The 19261-nt window shown below is 42.3% G+C and overlaps 1 protein-coding gene across 5 annotated transcripts in view; it reads right to left on the minus strand.

Annotated features, from left to right (window-relative positions):
* Positions 1-19261, minus strand: part of cdh4 (cadherin 4, type 1, R-cadherin (retinal)) — a 141967-nt gene that overhangs the window by 24334 nt on the left and 98372 nt on the right. For 3 of the 5 annotated variants that reach the window (XM_049732819.2, XM_049732814.2, XM_049732815.2), the window contains 3 exons: positions 10739-10965; positions 7465-7647; positions 7276-7308 (listed from right to left, as the gene is read on the minus strand). In XM_049732819.2, the coding sequence (XP_049588776.1) occupies positions 7276-7308; positions 7465-7647; positions 10739-10834 (312 nt within the window). In that variant the 5' untranslated portion in view covers positions 10835-10965. The remainder of the gene's footprint in view (positions 1-7275; positions 7309-7464; positions 7648-10738; positions 10966-19261) is intronic. The other 2 variants (XM_049732816.2, XM_049732817.2) reach the window with 1 other exon arrangement.

Here is a 19261-nt window from a genome sequence, read left to right on the forward strand (position 1 = left end):
TACCTTCCCAAAAGTCACCGTCATTAGAGTGACAGATCGGATCGCTTGGTTTCAGTTACTGATGGAACAGTCGCACCTCCGCATCCTTTTTACGACACTGAATGAAGTGCATTGATCTGTCAACGCGGTAAAAATAAAAGTGCTTGTGGTGAAGAAAATTTGAATCTATGACTCTTGCATAGTTTTGACATTTATTTATTTATTGGTGAGAATGTGATCAATTGCAAGTGTCTCGAACTTTTGAATCCAGTTAAGCTAACAGACAGCGAAACGTGGAATTGTTCGTTACCGGTCCATGCCCCTAAGACACGTGTAAAAGATGAAATTGCAGTTTGAGCTTGATACGACCTTTGACCCATTACCCTGAATCATTCCACTTTTCACCCTGTTGAAGGCAACGTTGCATGAAGGTACGTTTGGGGTTTCTTTGCCCTTGCTCAAGGGGCACAAAAGCATCTCTCACAATCATGCTTTCCATCAGGACGCTCATAACATATTTTCTCAAACTGATTTTTTTTTGGGCGATTGTTTAAATGGGTCTGAACCATTACTTTGGTTACAATTCAGAGGGAATAATCACCGTCTCAAATGGAGAAAAGTGAAAGCTTGAATCATCTTTCTCTTCCTCTCCTATGCAATTTCCCCGCTCTGCGAGTCCGCAGATCATGCATGAAAATGAAATGACTTCATCCGTTCAGCTTTGACGGCGGCTTCTGCATAAAACATCTCTCTGTTTGAACATGATACCCTCTCTTTTAATTTCCACACTTGTCTTCCCGCAGCCACAGAGCATGCACACCTTTGCTGTAAACCTTTTTCACAGGTTACAGTTTTCCCTCCGTCGGCACGGCAACGGATGTCTATCAGTCATGTCGCTGAGCAGACGCAGCAATCTCCGGATGGTTCTGTTCTACTGATTCCATTTGCATTTCCCACTGCCCATTGTTTATCTGCCAAAGTCAGATTCATTAATGAAAACAATTTGATTCACTTTGAATTCCAAGTGAACATTTTCTTCTAGAAAAACATGTTAATGCCAACGACTAGTCCAAGAGGCAGCTTAGTGTGAAATGTTTGGCAGCTACAAGTCACAATGTGTTCACAAAGTGTGGAACAAGCTCAGTTCAATAATTCAAACCGCCACCCCCCGCCCACCACCCCATCCTCTCAATTCTATGTTGCCTGAATCGTAAAGCGGTCCCCACGTAGTTGACATGTTGCTGCAATATTCCTAACGTGACCTCTGCTGCCAAGCCCGCTTAACATTCCACACTGCCGCCACCTGAGATCGCATGTCACATTCGCTGGTGTATCTTAATAAGCAGACGATATGCGAATAAACGGCATAAATGAAGAAGCCTGACTTCTCCGAGTCTTGGGAATCCCATGAGTGACAACTCCGCAATTGAACCATTTGAAAGGAATACTAATGACAAAAGCTCAGATTCGTTTCTTCCATCCTCCCCGAGCGCTGTCTTTCTTTCACTCTATCGCCATCGTCTATCTGGAGTTCTCTTTCTTATTGGAGTAGTTCCCAGCGGAGTGACTGGCTACTAATCAGGCTAAAAATAGCAGAGAAAGGCAGATGTAAGGGACTTAACTTGATGTCTGTCTCCCTCAGATCAGACCAGACATCAGATAAGTGACCTATTTGTAGCTCTTTGAGAGTGATTTCCTTGATTACTGACAACTACTGGGATCCTCTGGGACAAAGCTATCAGCGTGAGAAGAAAAATGGCAAAGGGTGGCGGGAGGGAGAGAGGCACTGGAACTGAGAACTGGGTGGAGTTAGAGAAGATTAGATGAAAAATCATTGTTGTGTGAAGCTCCTGGGGGTGACACGGGACGTGCAGAAAGGGATATTCATTGAGCGGAGTGACTCGCTGCCTAATTAGTGTAACACGAATGTTCCGTCTGTCCAAATCTACTTTGATTGATCCGACCCTGAGCGATGACCCCAGCAGAAAAACACAACTAAATTTCAGCAAAGTAACTTTGCTTTTCATATGTTTAACACACATCTGTTGTTTCGTTGATAGTATAAAGCTTCCAGGGGCTAAAAATATTCCCACCATGAGGTTATTGAAGGACAATGTCAGGCAGGGATCTCGATGTAGTACACACAGTATGGTGGTCTACTAACCGTAATGGGCTAATGGAACATAATAATGTGAAACTGTGGGTTTATACACTTTGGTGGCCATTTTATGTCTTATGTCCACTTAATGGCTCAGGCATGTGTTGCAGTCCTTCATTTCAAAGCCTTTTGCAGGCACAGTCATTCAGTTTCCCATCATGGTGCATGAAACACCCCCCTGCAGGTTTCAAAAGCAAAGGCCACAATGGAGAGAGACCGCAAAACACAGCTCCAGCAACCCAAGCAGTACTTGACAGCAGCAACCTTTGTGACGATTCAGATGTTTGTTTTGCATTTAAATTGGGCATACTCTTTAATAACTGCTCAACCATTTAGGTTGAAATTGCAAGACTGAGTCCATACTCATTAGTATCTGGAGCCAACTAGTCCAGCGAGTGTAAAAGAAAGGAGATGCGTGAGCACATTAAAGATTCTGATTTAGATCTGAAAAACAAACAAAACTAAATAATAAATAAATAAACAAAAAACAAAAAAAACAAATAAATAAATCTGTTCAGGTTAGGATCACTGTGAACTGCCGTGTTAAGCGGCATTATCAAAAGTAAGTGCTCGTCTGAAAAAGCACATCGTTAACAATTCCTGTTTGATCGCGTCTCATGGCTCCCTGCTGCTACATCTGCGTACTCCGCGTTGAGCGCAATGCGGATGGCGACACTAAACGCCCTCCCTCCAAAATGTATGCTTTGCATTGCTTCATTGCCCGCTGCTGCTGTGCTGCTCATCCGAGATGATGCGCTCCACTTTTGATCGGTAAGATGCATTCCAGTCTGATAGGCCGACCGCTCACACAGAACAATATTCCATAAGCGAAAACGGTCAAGCGGTTGATGAAATAAAAAGGTCGGTCAACAAAAAGATAGAGACGGCCTTAAGACTTAATTTGCTGCCAAATACAGTGACGACCGTACATACATCCACTGACTATAAAGAGTCGGGGAAGGTGTTTAGCTGCGTTATTAAAGTAGAATGATGCGGCTTACTTTATAAATAGTCACACAGGAGGTTTGTAAGAGAAAAGTGGCAAAGGGCTCTGCTTTAATACCTCTCAAATGATTCGTTGACAGCCAACATTGCTTTCCAGATACTCATAAAGAGCACGACGTTAGGGATCGGGAACAAAAGAGAAAACGATTAAAGCTCCAAGCGGCTTTGAGATATAATGTGTTTTTGACTCGTTTGTTGAGATATGTTTTGCTGTTCCATGTTCGGGTTGCCACTTTACTATATCATTGGTTGAAATCACTACTTGCTCTGATTAGTCACTCAGTTTCAAAACTTATTTTTCAGTCCAGATGTTGAACAAACACAATTTAAGATCGGGACGATATCCAAGGCAAAATGAAATTGTCAGAAAGTGAAATTCAGATATTGTTTTGGTAAAATATTTCAGTCGACTCGGAGCGAACGGTCTCTTAAATTTTAACTTAAAGCCATTTGCTCTTTTCACACTCCTTCAATGAGAATTTAATCGTCTCCATTGTCTGATTTTTGATGAGTTACCCAGCGGACAGAACAGTTTCCCGATTTTTACATTTTGTAGCTTTAAAAAATAGATGAGATGCTTTCTCAAGCATGCCCTTGTGCTCATGCATGCGCGTCACTGCCTCCACCTCAGACCGTTAACCAGACGGCGGAATGAAATGTAGGACCGGGCTTAAAAAAAAAAAAAAAAAAAAAAAAGCAATTACAGGGAGAACAAATATTAATGGGAGTTAAGAAGTGACGAACAAACCCAATTATGGCATTAGCCAGGCAATTTAGAGGAACTCCGCAGGAAGACGGAATCCTGTTGAAATGTACCAGCGGTCTCTCTGCATTAACAATGGCATTAATTCCCCCGAATCACAGCGTGGGTAACGAATGAAGAAAATATATCTATTGAGTTCCTTTATAAAGAGCAGCAGAGACATTTCATGTCTAATGAGATGGAAATGAAGGATGCAGAGGCCCACAGTCTTGTCTTACTTACAAAACTGGCTGTAAAGTCTCAGGTTGTATTGTATTATTCAAGCTATGGAAACACAAAACGGGAACAAAAGTAAACAACTAGGTTTTCGGGTCTTTCATTCTGCCGTGTGCTTCCATTAGGAGGCAGGAGGCCTCGAGAGCTCGGCCAATCAGCAGCAACCTGAAGCCCAGTTGAAAGCACTTCTGGCATGCCCAAGGTGCGCTGGGTCCAACCTATCAGTTGAAGGCCCGGCTTGAAAGGAGGGCCATGTTTGGATCGGGGAGTGACTGGAGCTGCCAATGAGAGTCCAGAGGGGAGCCGCAGAGGTTCAGAGAGAGCCGCCAGTGGGGTCAGAGTGGTTGACAGTTATTTAGTGAGAAGCTGAGCTTCGCGCTTGGCCACAGCAGCACACGGCCTTTGTACTACTGGGCCGGCCGGCTCTAATGGGACTGTCACCTTCTAATTGCCCAAGAGGGAATAGTGTGAATGACACACACAATACCTTGCGGGGACATCCACCAAAGAGCATACAAATGGTCTATTTTGATATCTTTGTTCTTGCTTCAATTCAGAAAACACATTGCGTATTTCAATTCGACAGACCTAAAAGCTTATTGATCATAGCTAGTGCATGTTTTTGACTGGATTGTTTTATGAAAATTGTAGACATAATGAAGACAGGCCAATGCAAACATGCGCTCCATATCTCTTGAGGGGGAACAGGATGTGGGCCACAAATAGACAGCCAGTGTGCCAGATGCGGCCCGGGGACCGCCTATTGAGTATCACAGGGCTAGACAAAATTGATCTGGTCAATTAACAGTTGACCCGCAATAGCAGATTCTTATTGAAATATCTGCAGAGGTCCTTTTACTAACAAATGCCATATTGTGTTTGTGTTTGTCGATGCTAATTGATCATTCGGGAGTATTCAGGCAATTCTGTCACGACAAACAAAACAAATTAAAGGAGCCAATAGGGCTGAGCTTCCTCAGACTCAGCATTTGTGTGTATTTGAGTTTCCCATTCTACCATGTCTTAAAAGACCTTTATTTTGAAAGGCGCCAGTCGATGATTCTGCGGAGAATTGCTCATTATTGTATACAAAAGCAATGAAAACGTGTTAAATTGCGGTTTAATATGATGTGCTGTTTCTTTCCACAAAACTTGTTATCAATTGTTTATGTAAGAACTGAGTCTGTATTTCAAGACAAAGAGAAGCCTCGCAGGTCCTCTCAACTGACAGCTTAATTTAGACAGACAAGAACAAAAAAAACAGTTTTCGCTCAAGTCCCCATTACCATAGCAACCATTACTTTGTACCTTTTCCAAACACAGCAATTCTCTGAATCGAGTGCCTCCCATTAGACATTTATCTGAGCGTATATTCAAGGAACAAATGCCCCTATTTCTTGCGCTATTTTATATCTAAGTAACAGGTGAATTATTTAAATACATTGTGGAGAAAATGGATGAGGCAGCGTGTCCTCATCATGAAAAAGAGGAGCAAAATCAGAGCAACTATTCCTGGAAACCTTGTTAGTCTGGATGAGTCAGCATGAATGGCACAGATTCTAGGACGACCGAGTCGGGAGGAAATGGAAATTGGGCCTCGTCCTGATTCCAACCTTGAAAGAAAATGTCAACAAACTCTCATCCTGAACATGAAAACTGAAGTGACACTGAATGTCAGTCACAAATGGAGAGCGACACTGCACTTTTGACTCGGGGATGGATGCCGTGATTTATATGTTTCAATGTATGACAAAGAAAACAATTTGAGGCTAAATTGTTGACGCAAGAGACAGTTTAAGAAATTTTACAAAAATGATTAAAATGGCTTGACATGTACACGTTAGTTAATAAATCCATTAAAAATGGGCAAAATGGATGTTTTAATGAAGAAATTGTTTCCCTAACACAAGCAATGTGGCAAATAAATTTAAGGATGCTCTTCGCAATATCAGAGACAGAGCCCATGAAATGCCCGCTGTGCTTTCCTGTGGATGTTGAGTTGCAGAGAGAGTTGAAGATTGAGCTTACACAGAGATTTAATTTGTTACTGGGAGCTACAGCACTGGGGATTCAATTCAAAGTGTAATGTTTCTCCCATGTTGCCTCTCTCCATTAAAATCATCCATCTCGCTGTCTCGCCATAGATCATCTATACCAATTATCCTGTGCACGATTCTATGAGTTTGAGTCTCTCCCAGATGACATCAAGAGAAGAGTAGCTGGTTAGATCACAGTCAATCATAAGGACAATTACATGCACTCAGCTTTGCTATTAAAAATATTGTGGAACCCTTCTGACCCCTCAAAAAAGATCTTTAGGCTAAAAAAAAACCCTCTCACCTGACAGAAAAATCTAATTCTATCGAGCTAAATTTTTATTCCATATTCGTCCAGTTGCTCCTCCAGTCAGGAGTAAAACTAGAATCCCGAAAAGGAAGCAAGTGGGGATTAATTCAACATCAACATTTTAGTCCTCAAGATGAAAAAGGGAATTAAGGAGTTCCCATTTCCCTGTGAGGGCAGCACATTCTGGTTCCACTCCATCTTGTTGTGTGTGTTTTGTTTGAGTGAGTGTTGTTGAGCTTTAGTGGAAAATCTGCCCTCGTGCCAACACACTTGGGAAAGGCGATTTCTGTAATGCGCCGATGTAAGCCTTGCTGTACAAATGGGCGTAAGGGACTTTGTGTGGATATATACGTGTGTGTGTATGTGTTCGAAATGCCGGCAGAAAAGCCGCATGTCTGTGTGGGTGACAGATAAGAGGCGGCCAGTAAGGCGAGTTTAGAGCGGCAGCAGTATGCCTTCCGTGGAAACTTTTCTTATTCGAACATTGTCAACGGCTGGCGACAATCACAACCAGGTTACAAACAAAAGTCATCTCTCACCAAAATTGCACCTCTCCAAAATATAAACAATCATATTCACACTGCTGGACTGGTTTGATAAAATGCTGTGTGCAAAATAACAGTCAATAAGGTCACAAAAAAAAACCTTGAAAAAAAGAATCGAGTAAGATTTGGGCTTCCTGGGTGTTCTAAAAGAATTTCTGTCAATGCGCTGAAATGTAAAAACAACTCCCTTGACTTAAGGTGCAGCGGGATCAAGCTTTTGAGTAGAACATTGATCTATTCTTCGGAGACTAAGCATGTCTTACCTTTTCGTACGTCGTCTGTTCTTGTCTCATTATCTGGAAACGGGAATAGCATTCAATATTTTCTGAAAAAAATCTGAGCGCAACGATTTCATCGTCTTGACATCTGGTGTAATATTGGTTTAGATTTGTGTCCTGGAAGTTATTTCTAATTGAATTTCAACCTCGGCTGTAAGATGTTATAACACTCACCCTGACAAGCATATGAGGAAAGGGTCCTCGGGAATTCTCAGGTACGTTAATGGGCGGGATAACCCAATCTCTCTTCTGTCGCCTGAGTCCATTCCCGTAGGAGCTTCTTTGATGTTTTCGGGTAAATTTGATGACTTTGGGTTGGGAATCCAAGACTCTTGATAGCATTTCTTCAATACTAACCTGGAGAGGAAAGAAACAAACATAAGCCATAAGACAGGAGACATTTTTTTTTAATTTAAAGATCTAAATTAAAAAAATCTCAGGAATGATTTTTAATTGTTTACTCAGACGAGAAAAAATGTAAAATAGTAAGTATCAAGCAACCGACAATACTTATTTACAAGGGGAACAAGGCATTTTTAAAAACGAGTCTGCCATATTTTTATGAAGCTCCTGGCAATGGCCTCGAAGCAGGCTCTTTGTGCTTTTTCTGTATTCCTTTGCACCTAAAGATTTCTCAGACAGACAACATTATCCGCCCATGTCTTTGTCACTGCGAAACCCAGTAAACAATATGACATTTTCCTGTCAGAGTATCATCAGATAAAATGGATATTGAACTCTGGTGTCTGTCAGCATTTTCCCCATCCTCTGATTGATTCAGATCTACTTGAATGGGATTCATTATGTGAAGCTTGGAGGACGACTGTCAGATGTGATTGAAAGTTCATTTACAAGGCGGACTTTAGAAAAAAAATGAACAATGCTTTGAGTTGGCTGGCTTGTTTTAACCCAGTAAAAAATTGACACTTCCCATCCCCGCCCCTCTCTATTTTGCAAAAGATTGTGTTCTCATCTGTTGAAATGAGGTTTAGAAAGATGGGAACATGTTTTTTTTAATTGTCATCTTTGGTGTTTCTCCTTGTAAAAGGGTTGCATTGCTGTAATCCACCTAATCCTATTGAAGGTCTTTCAGAACACACGCGCATGCACACCTAATCTGGCAGCGAGGTTGTAACCTGACGCACAGGAGAAATCCTTCAGATAATCCCAAAAGGACGCAGCCAACACGGCACACGTCGCACACACACATGCTAACACTTCCAGTCAATGTTCATGTTTTGCTCAGGTGCTCTATTTGGCGTCTCCTATCCACAGAAAAATGTTCCGGATTGACTTTGTCACCCTCTGGGACTATCCTTCCAACACAAACATACTCAAAACCCATTGGTCGACATTAAGCGAGAATGGAACGTCCAGAAAATAATCCACCATTTTATAAATGTTCCATTCATTTAGCTAATTCTAATCTCAAAAAGAATAAAGGTAAACATAATCACAAATTGATAGTCATCCTCCCTCAGAATATTCTGGCAAGTCATGGCTCCATAAATCACAGCAAGTCATCCAGGTCCTGGAATAGCAAAGCAGCACCAAATCTGGAAGTACTCCAGCTCGGATGTGGTCAGTGAAAATGAACTGAAAAATTATCTCCAGTTCATTCATGACTTTCCCTCTGCATGCGGATGCGAGGCAGGTCTCAGACTGTTCATTCCCCCTGTGAGATTTCATCAAGTGCGGTGGACCTCCGGGCTTGCTCGGACAAAATGCTTGCATGTTGTTTCAGAACGGACAGCGACTGAGTCTCCAGTCAAGTGCATGCATGCATAATTACGCCAGCAAGTGTTTATGTCCACTTGTACACAACATATTGATATGCATACACATTTGAGTGTTTGCGTGCTTGTGCGCACACGCCACAGAGCCAGTTAGTGTGACCCTTGTGTACGAAGGGGGTTTGAAAAAGCCAGAGGCGAACGGGGCCAGCTGGCAGCTCTCTGCTCCCGGGTATGTGCGCATTGTGCGGGACATTCTACAGGCCTGAAGCCCCCCCAAGCTGTGGAGCTGACATCTGGAAGTTTTCACTCTAACAAACAAGGAGGACAATGAGCTCATTGCTCACTCTGCGAACATGCAAGATTTCACCTAGTTCTTTTCATATTCAGTCTTTAGCATTGTAGATCCTTTTGGAGAAGATGAAGAGATCACAGTATTCAGTGAGAACATCTTCAAATGATGTGCGTATGAAAGTAACGAGTGAATAAAATGAATGTTAAATTCTGTAGTTGTATTTTAAAAATGACACACAATTGAGCTTTCTGTCCTCAATGTCATACATTAAAATACATGGATGAGAAGCGCAACTATTTAGCATTGCAGACAGTTTTTTTTTTTCCTGACCTATGAACCAAAGGTTCCAATGCATCTCCCACCTGCCAGCTCCATTTGTAATCTAACATGAACAGGTGAGTGTATCTTGAACCGAGTGTGGTAAAAATGCAAATCAAATAAGCACTAAAACCTGTTCCGGGAACCAGTGGATTTCATATGCATTGGTGCATAACTAATAGGCCCTAAGCTAGTGGAGAAAGCGAGCCACCGTGCCATGAAATCAGTGCGGGTTGGAGAGCACTCAATGAGAGGCCCTACCTGTGTGCCGTGTGATAGCGTTGGTGTATAAACACAGCAGAAAGGCTCAAAGGCCAAAAAATGCTGCATTAAGCACGAGAAAATGAACATTGCAGGTGAGCTATTTTCTTTGAATAAAACAGGTGAGCAAGTGTTATTAAAAGAAAATGAATGCGCTCTCAAGATAGCAACACAAGAAGGCTCTGACGGGAGATAAATCTAGCATGTAATTGGCATCATGTCTCGCTGCACTTAACAAAATGAACTCGCTAGCCTGTCAGCTTTTAGCCGTTCTTTGAGCTGCGATCTTGTGATGTTTCGATGTTGTAGCAAAAATAGCAATGTCTAAAAAAAATTCAGATTTTTAGAGCAAATAAAAACGGAGGAAATTCTGTAGTTTATTTTACCTGCAAGCACAATGTTGTTTCCAATAACATCAAGAGTTTGTTAGCCTTGGAAAGCAAACACTACATCCACATCCAACAGCTTTGCTAGTCAAAACTCACTCATCGATTTAATGCAAGGGTGTCAAACTCATTCGGAGGGCCATTATTACTGTCAACCCAAATAAATGTATGAGCACCTCATATTATATACAGTAAAAGCTGCAAAACAAACTGACAACTCGTTTTCAAATCAGACGAGTAAAAACTGGTCAAAAAATCTTAAAAAAAGATATTAAAAGTGAGGAGAATTTGCAATTCTAGTAATGACACACGAATTTGATGCACAATTTGTCTTCGCGGGCCACATAAAATGATGTGACGGGCCGTATCTGGCCCCCGGGCCTTGAGTTTGACACCTGTGAATTAATGTGTTCATTAAATTATGGCGTATGGTTAGCAAACAAGTCTGAAGGTACCTTGGTCAGGGGTAACGGGTGCGGATGTCCAGCGGGTGCTAGCTTAACAGTGGTCTCCCAGATGTGCGGGTCAAACAGCTCTCGAGCAGTCACCATGAATTGCACGGGTTCCGAGAGGTTGGCAAACGCCTGCTCGACATACACGACCCCGTCGGGCCTCACGCTGAAGTTGGGGTCGCTGCTAACAAAGCCCACCTCTCTGCTGTGTTGGCAGTCTTCAAACTTCACTGCAGGAAAAAAAAACACACACAGAGGGAAAGAGGTTACAGAATGAGAGAACATCAAAGTGAGATTTACTTCATGAGGGTTTGGCAAATCCTTGACACATTTGAAGATTAACCTGCAGCCATCAAAACGTATCTTGAAATATCTCATCCCTTTTGCTGTCACTTGTGATTCCTCACTTTGACATCTCTGGCAAAATGAACTGCTTATCTTTTTCTGAAGCAGATACACAGGGGAGCCTAATTCTCTTTTGTATCATTCTTCTTTCCCAAACTAGACAGATAGCAATGTCAAAACAGAATTTCTCTCAGCTTCTCCTGGGAAAGCATGAGGAGTAGCTCCAAAGGATATTAGGCTGACTGGGCTGAACGGAGCCGAGGCTCGGCTGCCAAGCACGTACAGTGTCATGTTTGTTGGCGGCACATGGGGAGGATGGTGTTTTTATTTTATATCGGCATTCCGCCGCACGTGGACTTTGTTAGGGATTCCCAGTGTTCGATTAAGAATGCAAAAGCGGTCTGGTTTAATAATTACATTTTCTTCCCTGGGGCCTTCCACCTCTGTGCATGTTCATTCACACCGAGATCATCCAAGCATGCCTTTATGGACCGGGGTGCAGTCAAGCTGGAAAAGAACGAAGCCTTCCCCAAACACTTCAAGCAAAGAAATGTCCAAAATGTCTGGGTAAAAATCAAGAAATCTTCTTCGAAGACGAAGGGATGGAGCTGCAGCCCCCGATTGATTACATCACTCGCCATTCTGTCCGCGTGAGTAAATGTTTGGTAAATATTGCAAACACACAGAAGAGATGATGGGTACTTTGGTGCTGATATCCACGTGACAGCTGATATTAATACAGACCAAACTGACGGCATCAGGAAAACACAACAGTTTCATCCAAGTGCCAATTTTTATTAATGCTCAATGCATCATCATCATCATACCGCCATTCGCAGCATGGCACAACGCCACTCGTGCCGAGCATAAACAATGTCGCTTTTTTCTGCCTCGTTACGACACGCACAAACAGCAAGTTGAAACGCGAACACTATGATCATATCTCAAACTCTGGCCGCTGATAAAAAGACAAATTGATTTCATAAATCACCCTGGCAATCGAGCTACTGTTATGAGCAATGGCAGAGTGATTTTTCAAAAATCCAGTCTGAAGAATTATACACAGCCAGTTTTTTTTATCAAGCCATCTATTTAATTTATAGCTCAGCATCCCATCAAAAGTAGCTTCCAAACAACAAGCTAATGAAGCAGAATCTTCTCCGCCGTTTCGGCGTAGCATCCAGCAAATGGCGCTGTTAGGGTTTTCAGGTTAGTTTGATCCTATGATTATGTTGGAATGTAGACTGTAATGATTAAATCAATCCTGTCTTGCCCTCACAATGTAATGATTAAATCAATCACGTCTGGCCCTCACAATGTAATAATTAAATCAATCACGTCTGGCCCTCACAATGCAGAGTCTGTTTCTCACAATAGTGTAAAACACCCCCTGCTCTGATCTTATCAGAGGCCGGGGGTTCACCAAACCTGTCCACTCAACCCCACTCTGTTCCTCCTAATAAATATGCCCTTGCAGGGAGGAGACTTTTAGACTTCATTCGATAATCGCTGTTCAGACAGCGACGAATGGACTCTCCACCTGCAGGTGTCTAAAAGAACTTGCTTGTCTTCTGTTTGGTTCTTGCAAAATAAGTTGGAGTGAGCAAATCTCTAACAGGCGCCGCTTGTGTTCGCCAGCTGAGTAATTGAAACGGAGGTAAACACGGCATCGACAATGTGTGCATCTGCCTTTGTTGGCATATTTGTATTAAAGCAAGACAGCCTATTGAACAATGGCCGCATGGGAGCGAAAAGCTTTGTGCAAGATTATCACTTGGCTTTATGCCGCGCACAAAAGCCAAAGGTGATTTAACAACAGGTTGTGATGAGATAACAAAGACCTGCTTCAAATTGGCCACGGATAAATTGTGATGGCAGGCATGCATTATGTAAATGGCTTCAATTTGCTTGAACTGAGCAGGCTAATTGTTGTCACTCCGATGGGTCTCTCGTGGTGCAGCTGGATCCGTGACATGTGCCACTTATACGTGTGTGTCCCTGTTCCTGCGTGGGTGCGTGGCTGTTCGTGTAGGAGTTAGTTCAGAGTTGAAGAAGTTGGAGCCAATACAGAGCTTTTATTTTTAGTTTTAATTCCTCACTAACACTGTCAAAGGCTCCGAGTTTGAAATCACTGGTGTGTATTTGTTTTCTGAAACATAAGCAGCACTGTAACTCTTTTTTCCCCCCCACTATAAAATAGTATCTGTGCATTAGGATGGATTATGAGTAATTTTTGTAAACATATTTGTGTTTTTCCTAGTGTCCTACCATCTACGTCAATAGCTGACAGGCTGCTGAGGGTCTGAACACATGCAGCAGAAAAAAAATGGTGGCATTGAGCGAAAAAAAAAAGTGGGAGGGGGCTTAAACTGAGGAGCTGCTACGCCGACCAAACTTCAACTATAACTACATCAAGTCATGCTTTTGCACTTTGTCTCCATCTTCCTGCTTGCAGATCATCTGCAGTGACCTTCCACCATCGCAGTCTATCTTCTCCTTGTGTTGCTTCCACTAAATTCCTCCAACTGAACTCACTAGCACTGGAAAAGATGACAATAACAAAACAACTGGCCGCAACAGAAATACCTCAAGCAGCCGAGCTCAAAGCATTTTTCCGCTCCTCTCAACTCTGAATTCTGATTAATATTGTAATCTAATCTTGCGTGGGTGGTTTTGAAACTCGCTTTGATGAATATGGCTGTATTCTATGTCTGTAATATGCAAGTATATATGCGAGTACATAAGTCAGCCACATACTTCTTGTTTTCAACTGCTTATTAGCCGCGGTACAATTACCAACACCTTTATGACCTTAACAGCTCACACGTCATATTTTTGTGGCCAACATCGGCCCACGCACACACGAAGCATCCGCTTCCTTTGTTTTCCATCTATCACTTCCCTCCTTCTGCAGGTAGAACATTTGTAAAAGAAGATGCTCTTGCCATTCGGAGTGAAGGCGTGGGTGCCTACAAGCCTGTCAGGCTACCAAGATCTTCATACCGCGTGAAACCCGATGATGTGGCGTGGGCCTCGTGAGCAACACGCTTGGATTTGGATTTTCTTTATAATATGAGAAGTGTTTTTCATCAAAGTATTTATTTCACTTGTGACTATACTTAGATAGAAATTTAAGCTAGGTCGCCGCGGTGGGGATGGAACTCCATCGGCCACTTTGAGTAGATTATTAGAGGATTTGGCCCTGCTGTTTATCTCTGCTTTAGCCACCTCTCATGTGTGCATTGATGAGGAGGCTTGAGGAATGAAAAAAGAGGCAGATAAAGAGGCAGAGTGGGAGAAAAGCAGAGCGGATGCAATTAAACGGCTGGCTCGCAGATTGAACTTGCAGGCCTCGGTGACTGATACGCTTTCTCTCTTCTTGTCTTGTGCAGTAAACAATCATTTTTCACATGAGAGATGCCTCACACATAATAATAACAATAATTGTTCTTATTGGTCATATTGTTGGGTGCCTTTTTGATAGGTTTTTATTGTAACAAAATATAACTGCAATTATTTGACTCGGCTATAAATACCGTATTGTTATAATTCACAACCAAAATATTCAATGCCTCAATGCCTTGTGAACGTTAATGAGCACACACACTGCTCGGAAAACTATTTTTTGGCTGGGCGTCAGTCATATCAGCAGCTACCCACGTTAGGGACGTGAAATCTGGCTTTCGATCAATCCAAAATGTGCATCAAGGCGGCAGACAAAGCCTGAAAACGTCCTCAATTGATCCACTAGCCCCATGTCGGATGGTAATGAGAAACATTTCTCTGAAATACAACCGGCTACACCAAACACCTTTTTTTTTTCCTACTTTTTGTTTGTTTGTTCTGACTGGATGGCACTTTTAGACGGACGCTGCCCTACAGGCTTAGCATTCCATTTAGCACATGGCGAGAAGGAGCCATGCTTATCGCAGCAACATCTTTTTTAAAGAGGTGAAGTCGGGAAACAGCCTGAAGGCAATGACTGTCTACACAATGCCTGTTATCTCCTTGTACAATGTAATGATTTTACACAGCTCGAGGCGAGGTGGTGGGACACCGTTTGGGCCAAACCAACTTTGGGCTGGTATCAAGGAACAAAAGGGCCTTGTGGGTAATATCAGTGCCTCTCACTCAGGCATATAATTACTGTGATGAAAACTCATTATTCTCATGTAAGTACTTTTTTTTTTCCAGAGGTCTCACACCACACTAAAGAAAATGGTTTAATGTGAGGAGCAAAACTTTTTCATTTTAGATAACGTTTTAACTTTATAATAGCTGACATGAGTGGCTTCCATTAGAATGAGAGAGATGTTTTGGGCGACTTACACATTGTGGGTCACGTGTTGATGAGTGTAGAAGTATTTCATACTATGGAGGTCATCCTAAATGAGAAGTTGCCTTCAGAGACAAGGTCACTTTCTGGCACTTTCCTTACTATGTCGTAAAATCTGCTTTCCTCTACACCATCTTCCTCATCATCTTCTTCACTTCCGTGTTATTAGCATAACTGCGATTGAAATCTTCCCTGGTGGTTGTTTAGCTACCGTGTTCAACATCCCGCCTTGATACCCAACAATTGCTCTAATTAGCATTACAAAAATCCACAGAGAAATCAGCAGAAATAGCTTATGCCTGGAATTGGGTGCTGAAGGATGAGGGATGAATTTAAGAGAGCTGTACCTAAATTAGCACATTCTAAAAAAACAATTTAACAATCACGAGATAAACATAATATTTAAGTATTGCCGTAACTCGAAGAAGAATGTGTTTGCATTAACCGATTAGAGCAGCTTGAGCAATGAGGCAATGATGACATGTTGTCAGTCTAACCACAATATAAAACATCCATTTTATCTTGTTTACCTCTCCGACACAGATCATGACTTCAAAAGCCAGTGATTAGACTGAAGATAGATCCCATTTGTTGTTCCTGGCTAATCCAGTGTCTCCTCAAACCCTCCTGGGGAAAGTTATAGTTAGTCTCGGGGCTACCGAGATGAGGGACACAACTAATCTGTTTATCCTTGAGAAGAGATCAAGGCCGTTATAAGGTTCAGGTACACAGACTGATAGATGACCACCCCCCCAATGCTTTCAGTCATCATTCATCTTTGCCTTTCCACTCTGTAGTTCACACAAGGAGAACCAGAAGCATTTCTACATAGCCAGTTAAGGATGCTAAAAAGCCTGACTTCAATTTTGAACAAATCCATTCCACCGAGTTTCAACTGAGATGTTGGTGCTAGCTTGTATGAACAGAAATGATCACATATAATCTCATTAATCACGGTCCTCTTTGAGATTAGCCACACTTCAGTGTGAAAACAACCTCGGCCTTCCAGAGTGGAATCCGCTCTTAAGCGACAAATCTCAATTCTTTTTAAAGGATATTTGCTTTGAGGTCACCACCCCAAAATAATCACTTGACTACATTTGCATTCAACATTTCCACGCGCTTTGTAAAAGGCTTTATGTGGCTCATGGTGCAACAATGTACTGCCTCAAGTGTGGCCAAAAATATTTGAACGGTACACCAATGTCCAGCTCTTGCCCTTGTTCCATTTCGTATATTTCCTAGAGTCACCTTTTGACAGTTATCAGCGCCATCCATCTCTTGTGATCCTTCAAGCCGGCATGCAACAATCCCATAAGAGAGCAGGGCTAAATCTCATTGTCTGCTATCGATGAAGGAGACACAATAGGGAGAGGGGCGAGCAGCTTTTTGCTCAACTATGAGCGGGAATGGGCGGCTGGTCTCCAATGGGCCATGCAGCTAAACCATTATTCTTATCACTACTGGACAACTCACCATGGAACAGGAAAAAAAAAAAAAAACTTTAGAAAGGTTAAATGAGTGTCTCCTATCATGTGTGTGTCTATGCACGCTTTGTATGTGTGTTTACCTCCTGCCTCCATCTTTCAAAGCAGACGTTTGCCCATTTCTCATTAACTGATAATGTATCACTCATGACCTTGATAAAAAAAAAAGACCAGAAGTCGTTAATTGATCAGGAAACATGGCCTTTCAGTTAAAAGGTGAGGATCAATTACATGTTATCACACCAGCAATGAAGATATAAATTAATGGCTCGACTGAATGAATAAAGTCCAGCGTGATGATTATTTTCTCACTTTGAAGCACAACATTCATTCGGGTTACTGGGGGTGCAACAATTTGCTTTCGTGGTTTAAAATTATAGACAAGAATTAGCACAAACATGCTGGATCCATTCTGGTCAACATACAGAATGTCATCATGACAAAGGGACTTTGGGCTAATGGCAACATTTATTGCATTAGACCAGATGGAGAAAAAAATGTTTGCTCTCAAATTAAGAAAACCGTTTCACAGGATTTGATATGGAGAAACAATTGTCTGCACATTATGACTAAGCTAAACTGTTTTTGTGTTGTGATCAACTATCACTGACAGTGTAGCGGTGTCTTGGTTCAGTAATCTTCATTAAGTGCCACTACGAATGTGGGTGTTAATGGTTATCTGTATTCCAACTCCAGCAGAAAAAAAAGTGTAATAGGAAATGGCGAGATGAAAGTGATTGTGTTCTTATCATTAGTAACAATCAACAGATCAACTGATACCGCCACTTGCATGCCCTTGTTCTGACTCGTCCTCATTCGTTGCTGTGTTTGCACTCTATTTCCATATTAAGGTACAAAGAGGCATTGAGGGGATTGTTGAATGTGGGAATCAGTAAATTCTACTGTTTGAACACAGAGAGGGAGATTTGTAGTTACAACGGCAAACGAACTGCACTTCTATTTGGCTGCCAACTCACAGCTGGGCCTCCGACTGGTGCCAGCAACAGTTTGTAAGTGTGCAAACCGCGGAGGTTTGTGACGCTTAGCCGGTCTTAGCCGTGAGCCAACGGCGCTAATTGCGTCATACGCTAACTTGCAAAACCCACAACATATGCTTTGACTTGAGCTGTCTGCTATGGATAAATCTCAGCCTTGCTGTTGGCAGCGTGCTGACAGAGTGGCAGACGAGAACATCCAGTGGGATGAAGGATGATGCTAGCCTTACCCGCTCGGGGCCACGGCCACGGCACAGCATTGATCCAGCCACTCCTGAGCCTGAAGAGCAAGAGCGGTTTGGCTTTGTCAGCATTGTTCAGCTCACAATTGCTTGGAAACTCAAGGGGGAAAGCCCAACGTACTGGAGCAAGAAAATGTCAGTTACCCTTAGCACACAGCTCGAAATCTTGTCCGAAATGAAAAATAAGAAACCAATCTTAATCGATATTTCTTGTATTTTCTATTAGTCTTATTATGAATTAGACCAGACCTGATTGAGGAAAAGCTCATAAAAGTTTCCGAAGACATCAAATAAAGATTAAGATGGCATTTTCCTGCACTGAGCTCTGAGGACATTGTGTGTTTTAAATGAGTTTATCCAAGCCTGGAAATGTCACGACGGCTGTCATTACACAAAAGGTGACGGTTTTATTTCCTTGGCTATTGCTGTGATTCCATCTCTGCCAGCAGAGTTGTTAATCTTCACAGGAGCACGTCAGACCAAAAAAAAAAAGACACAAAAGTGGCAATTATTCTTAGATATGAGTGAAGAAAGGAAACAATGCTTTCCGATGCTTAATCTGGAGCAGGAAGGAGCAGAATGGAGGAGATTGTGGATGGGGAGAGGTTGGAGATTGGGGAGAAAGCTGAACAAGCGCAGCCTTGAAAATGAGACCGGTGACAGGCGGCGTGTTTGCTCATCTCTCATGTTCTCTCTTAACTACAGTGTGACTGTGAGGGAGACGGCAGGCGGGAAGATGGAGAGGAGGAGAGTGGGCAACAGACAGAAAGGTAGACATGATGGAGTGACAGAATAGTAGCGAGGCAGAAGAAAAATGGGGGCGACAGAATGAGGTTTACAGCACAGGGTAACAGAAAGCAGACCCGATCCACTGGGCTTACACACCAAAACAAATTTTCGAAACAAGTATTGTGTATTTGGGCTCGCCATTTATCAAAATGTAATCGATTTTGGCCTTCTTTCAAACGTTATGATTAAAGAAAACAGATGAATGTGCAGAACCTGTGCGGTGAGTTTGCAAGTTCCAATATTGTTAAAATATCCTGAACACTCCGTATTGATTGCGTAACAAGCATTTAGCGTCATGTGATTGTGCTGGGACTGCTTTAAAAAAATCGAGA

The sequence above is a fragment of the Syngnathus scovelli genome, chromosome 11 (genome assembly GCF_024217435.2).
Source record: "Syngnathus scovelli strain Florida chromosome 11, RoL_Ssco_1.2, whole genome shotgun sequence".
In the NCBI taxonomy this organism is placed as follows: domain Eukaryota; kingdom Metazoa; phylum Chordata; class Actinopteri; order Syngnathiformes; family Syngnathidae; genus Syngnathus; species Syngnathus scovelli.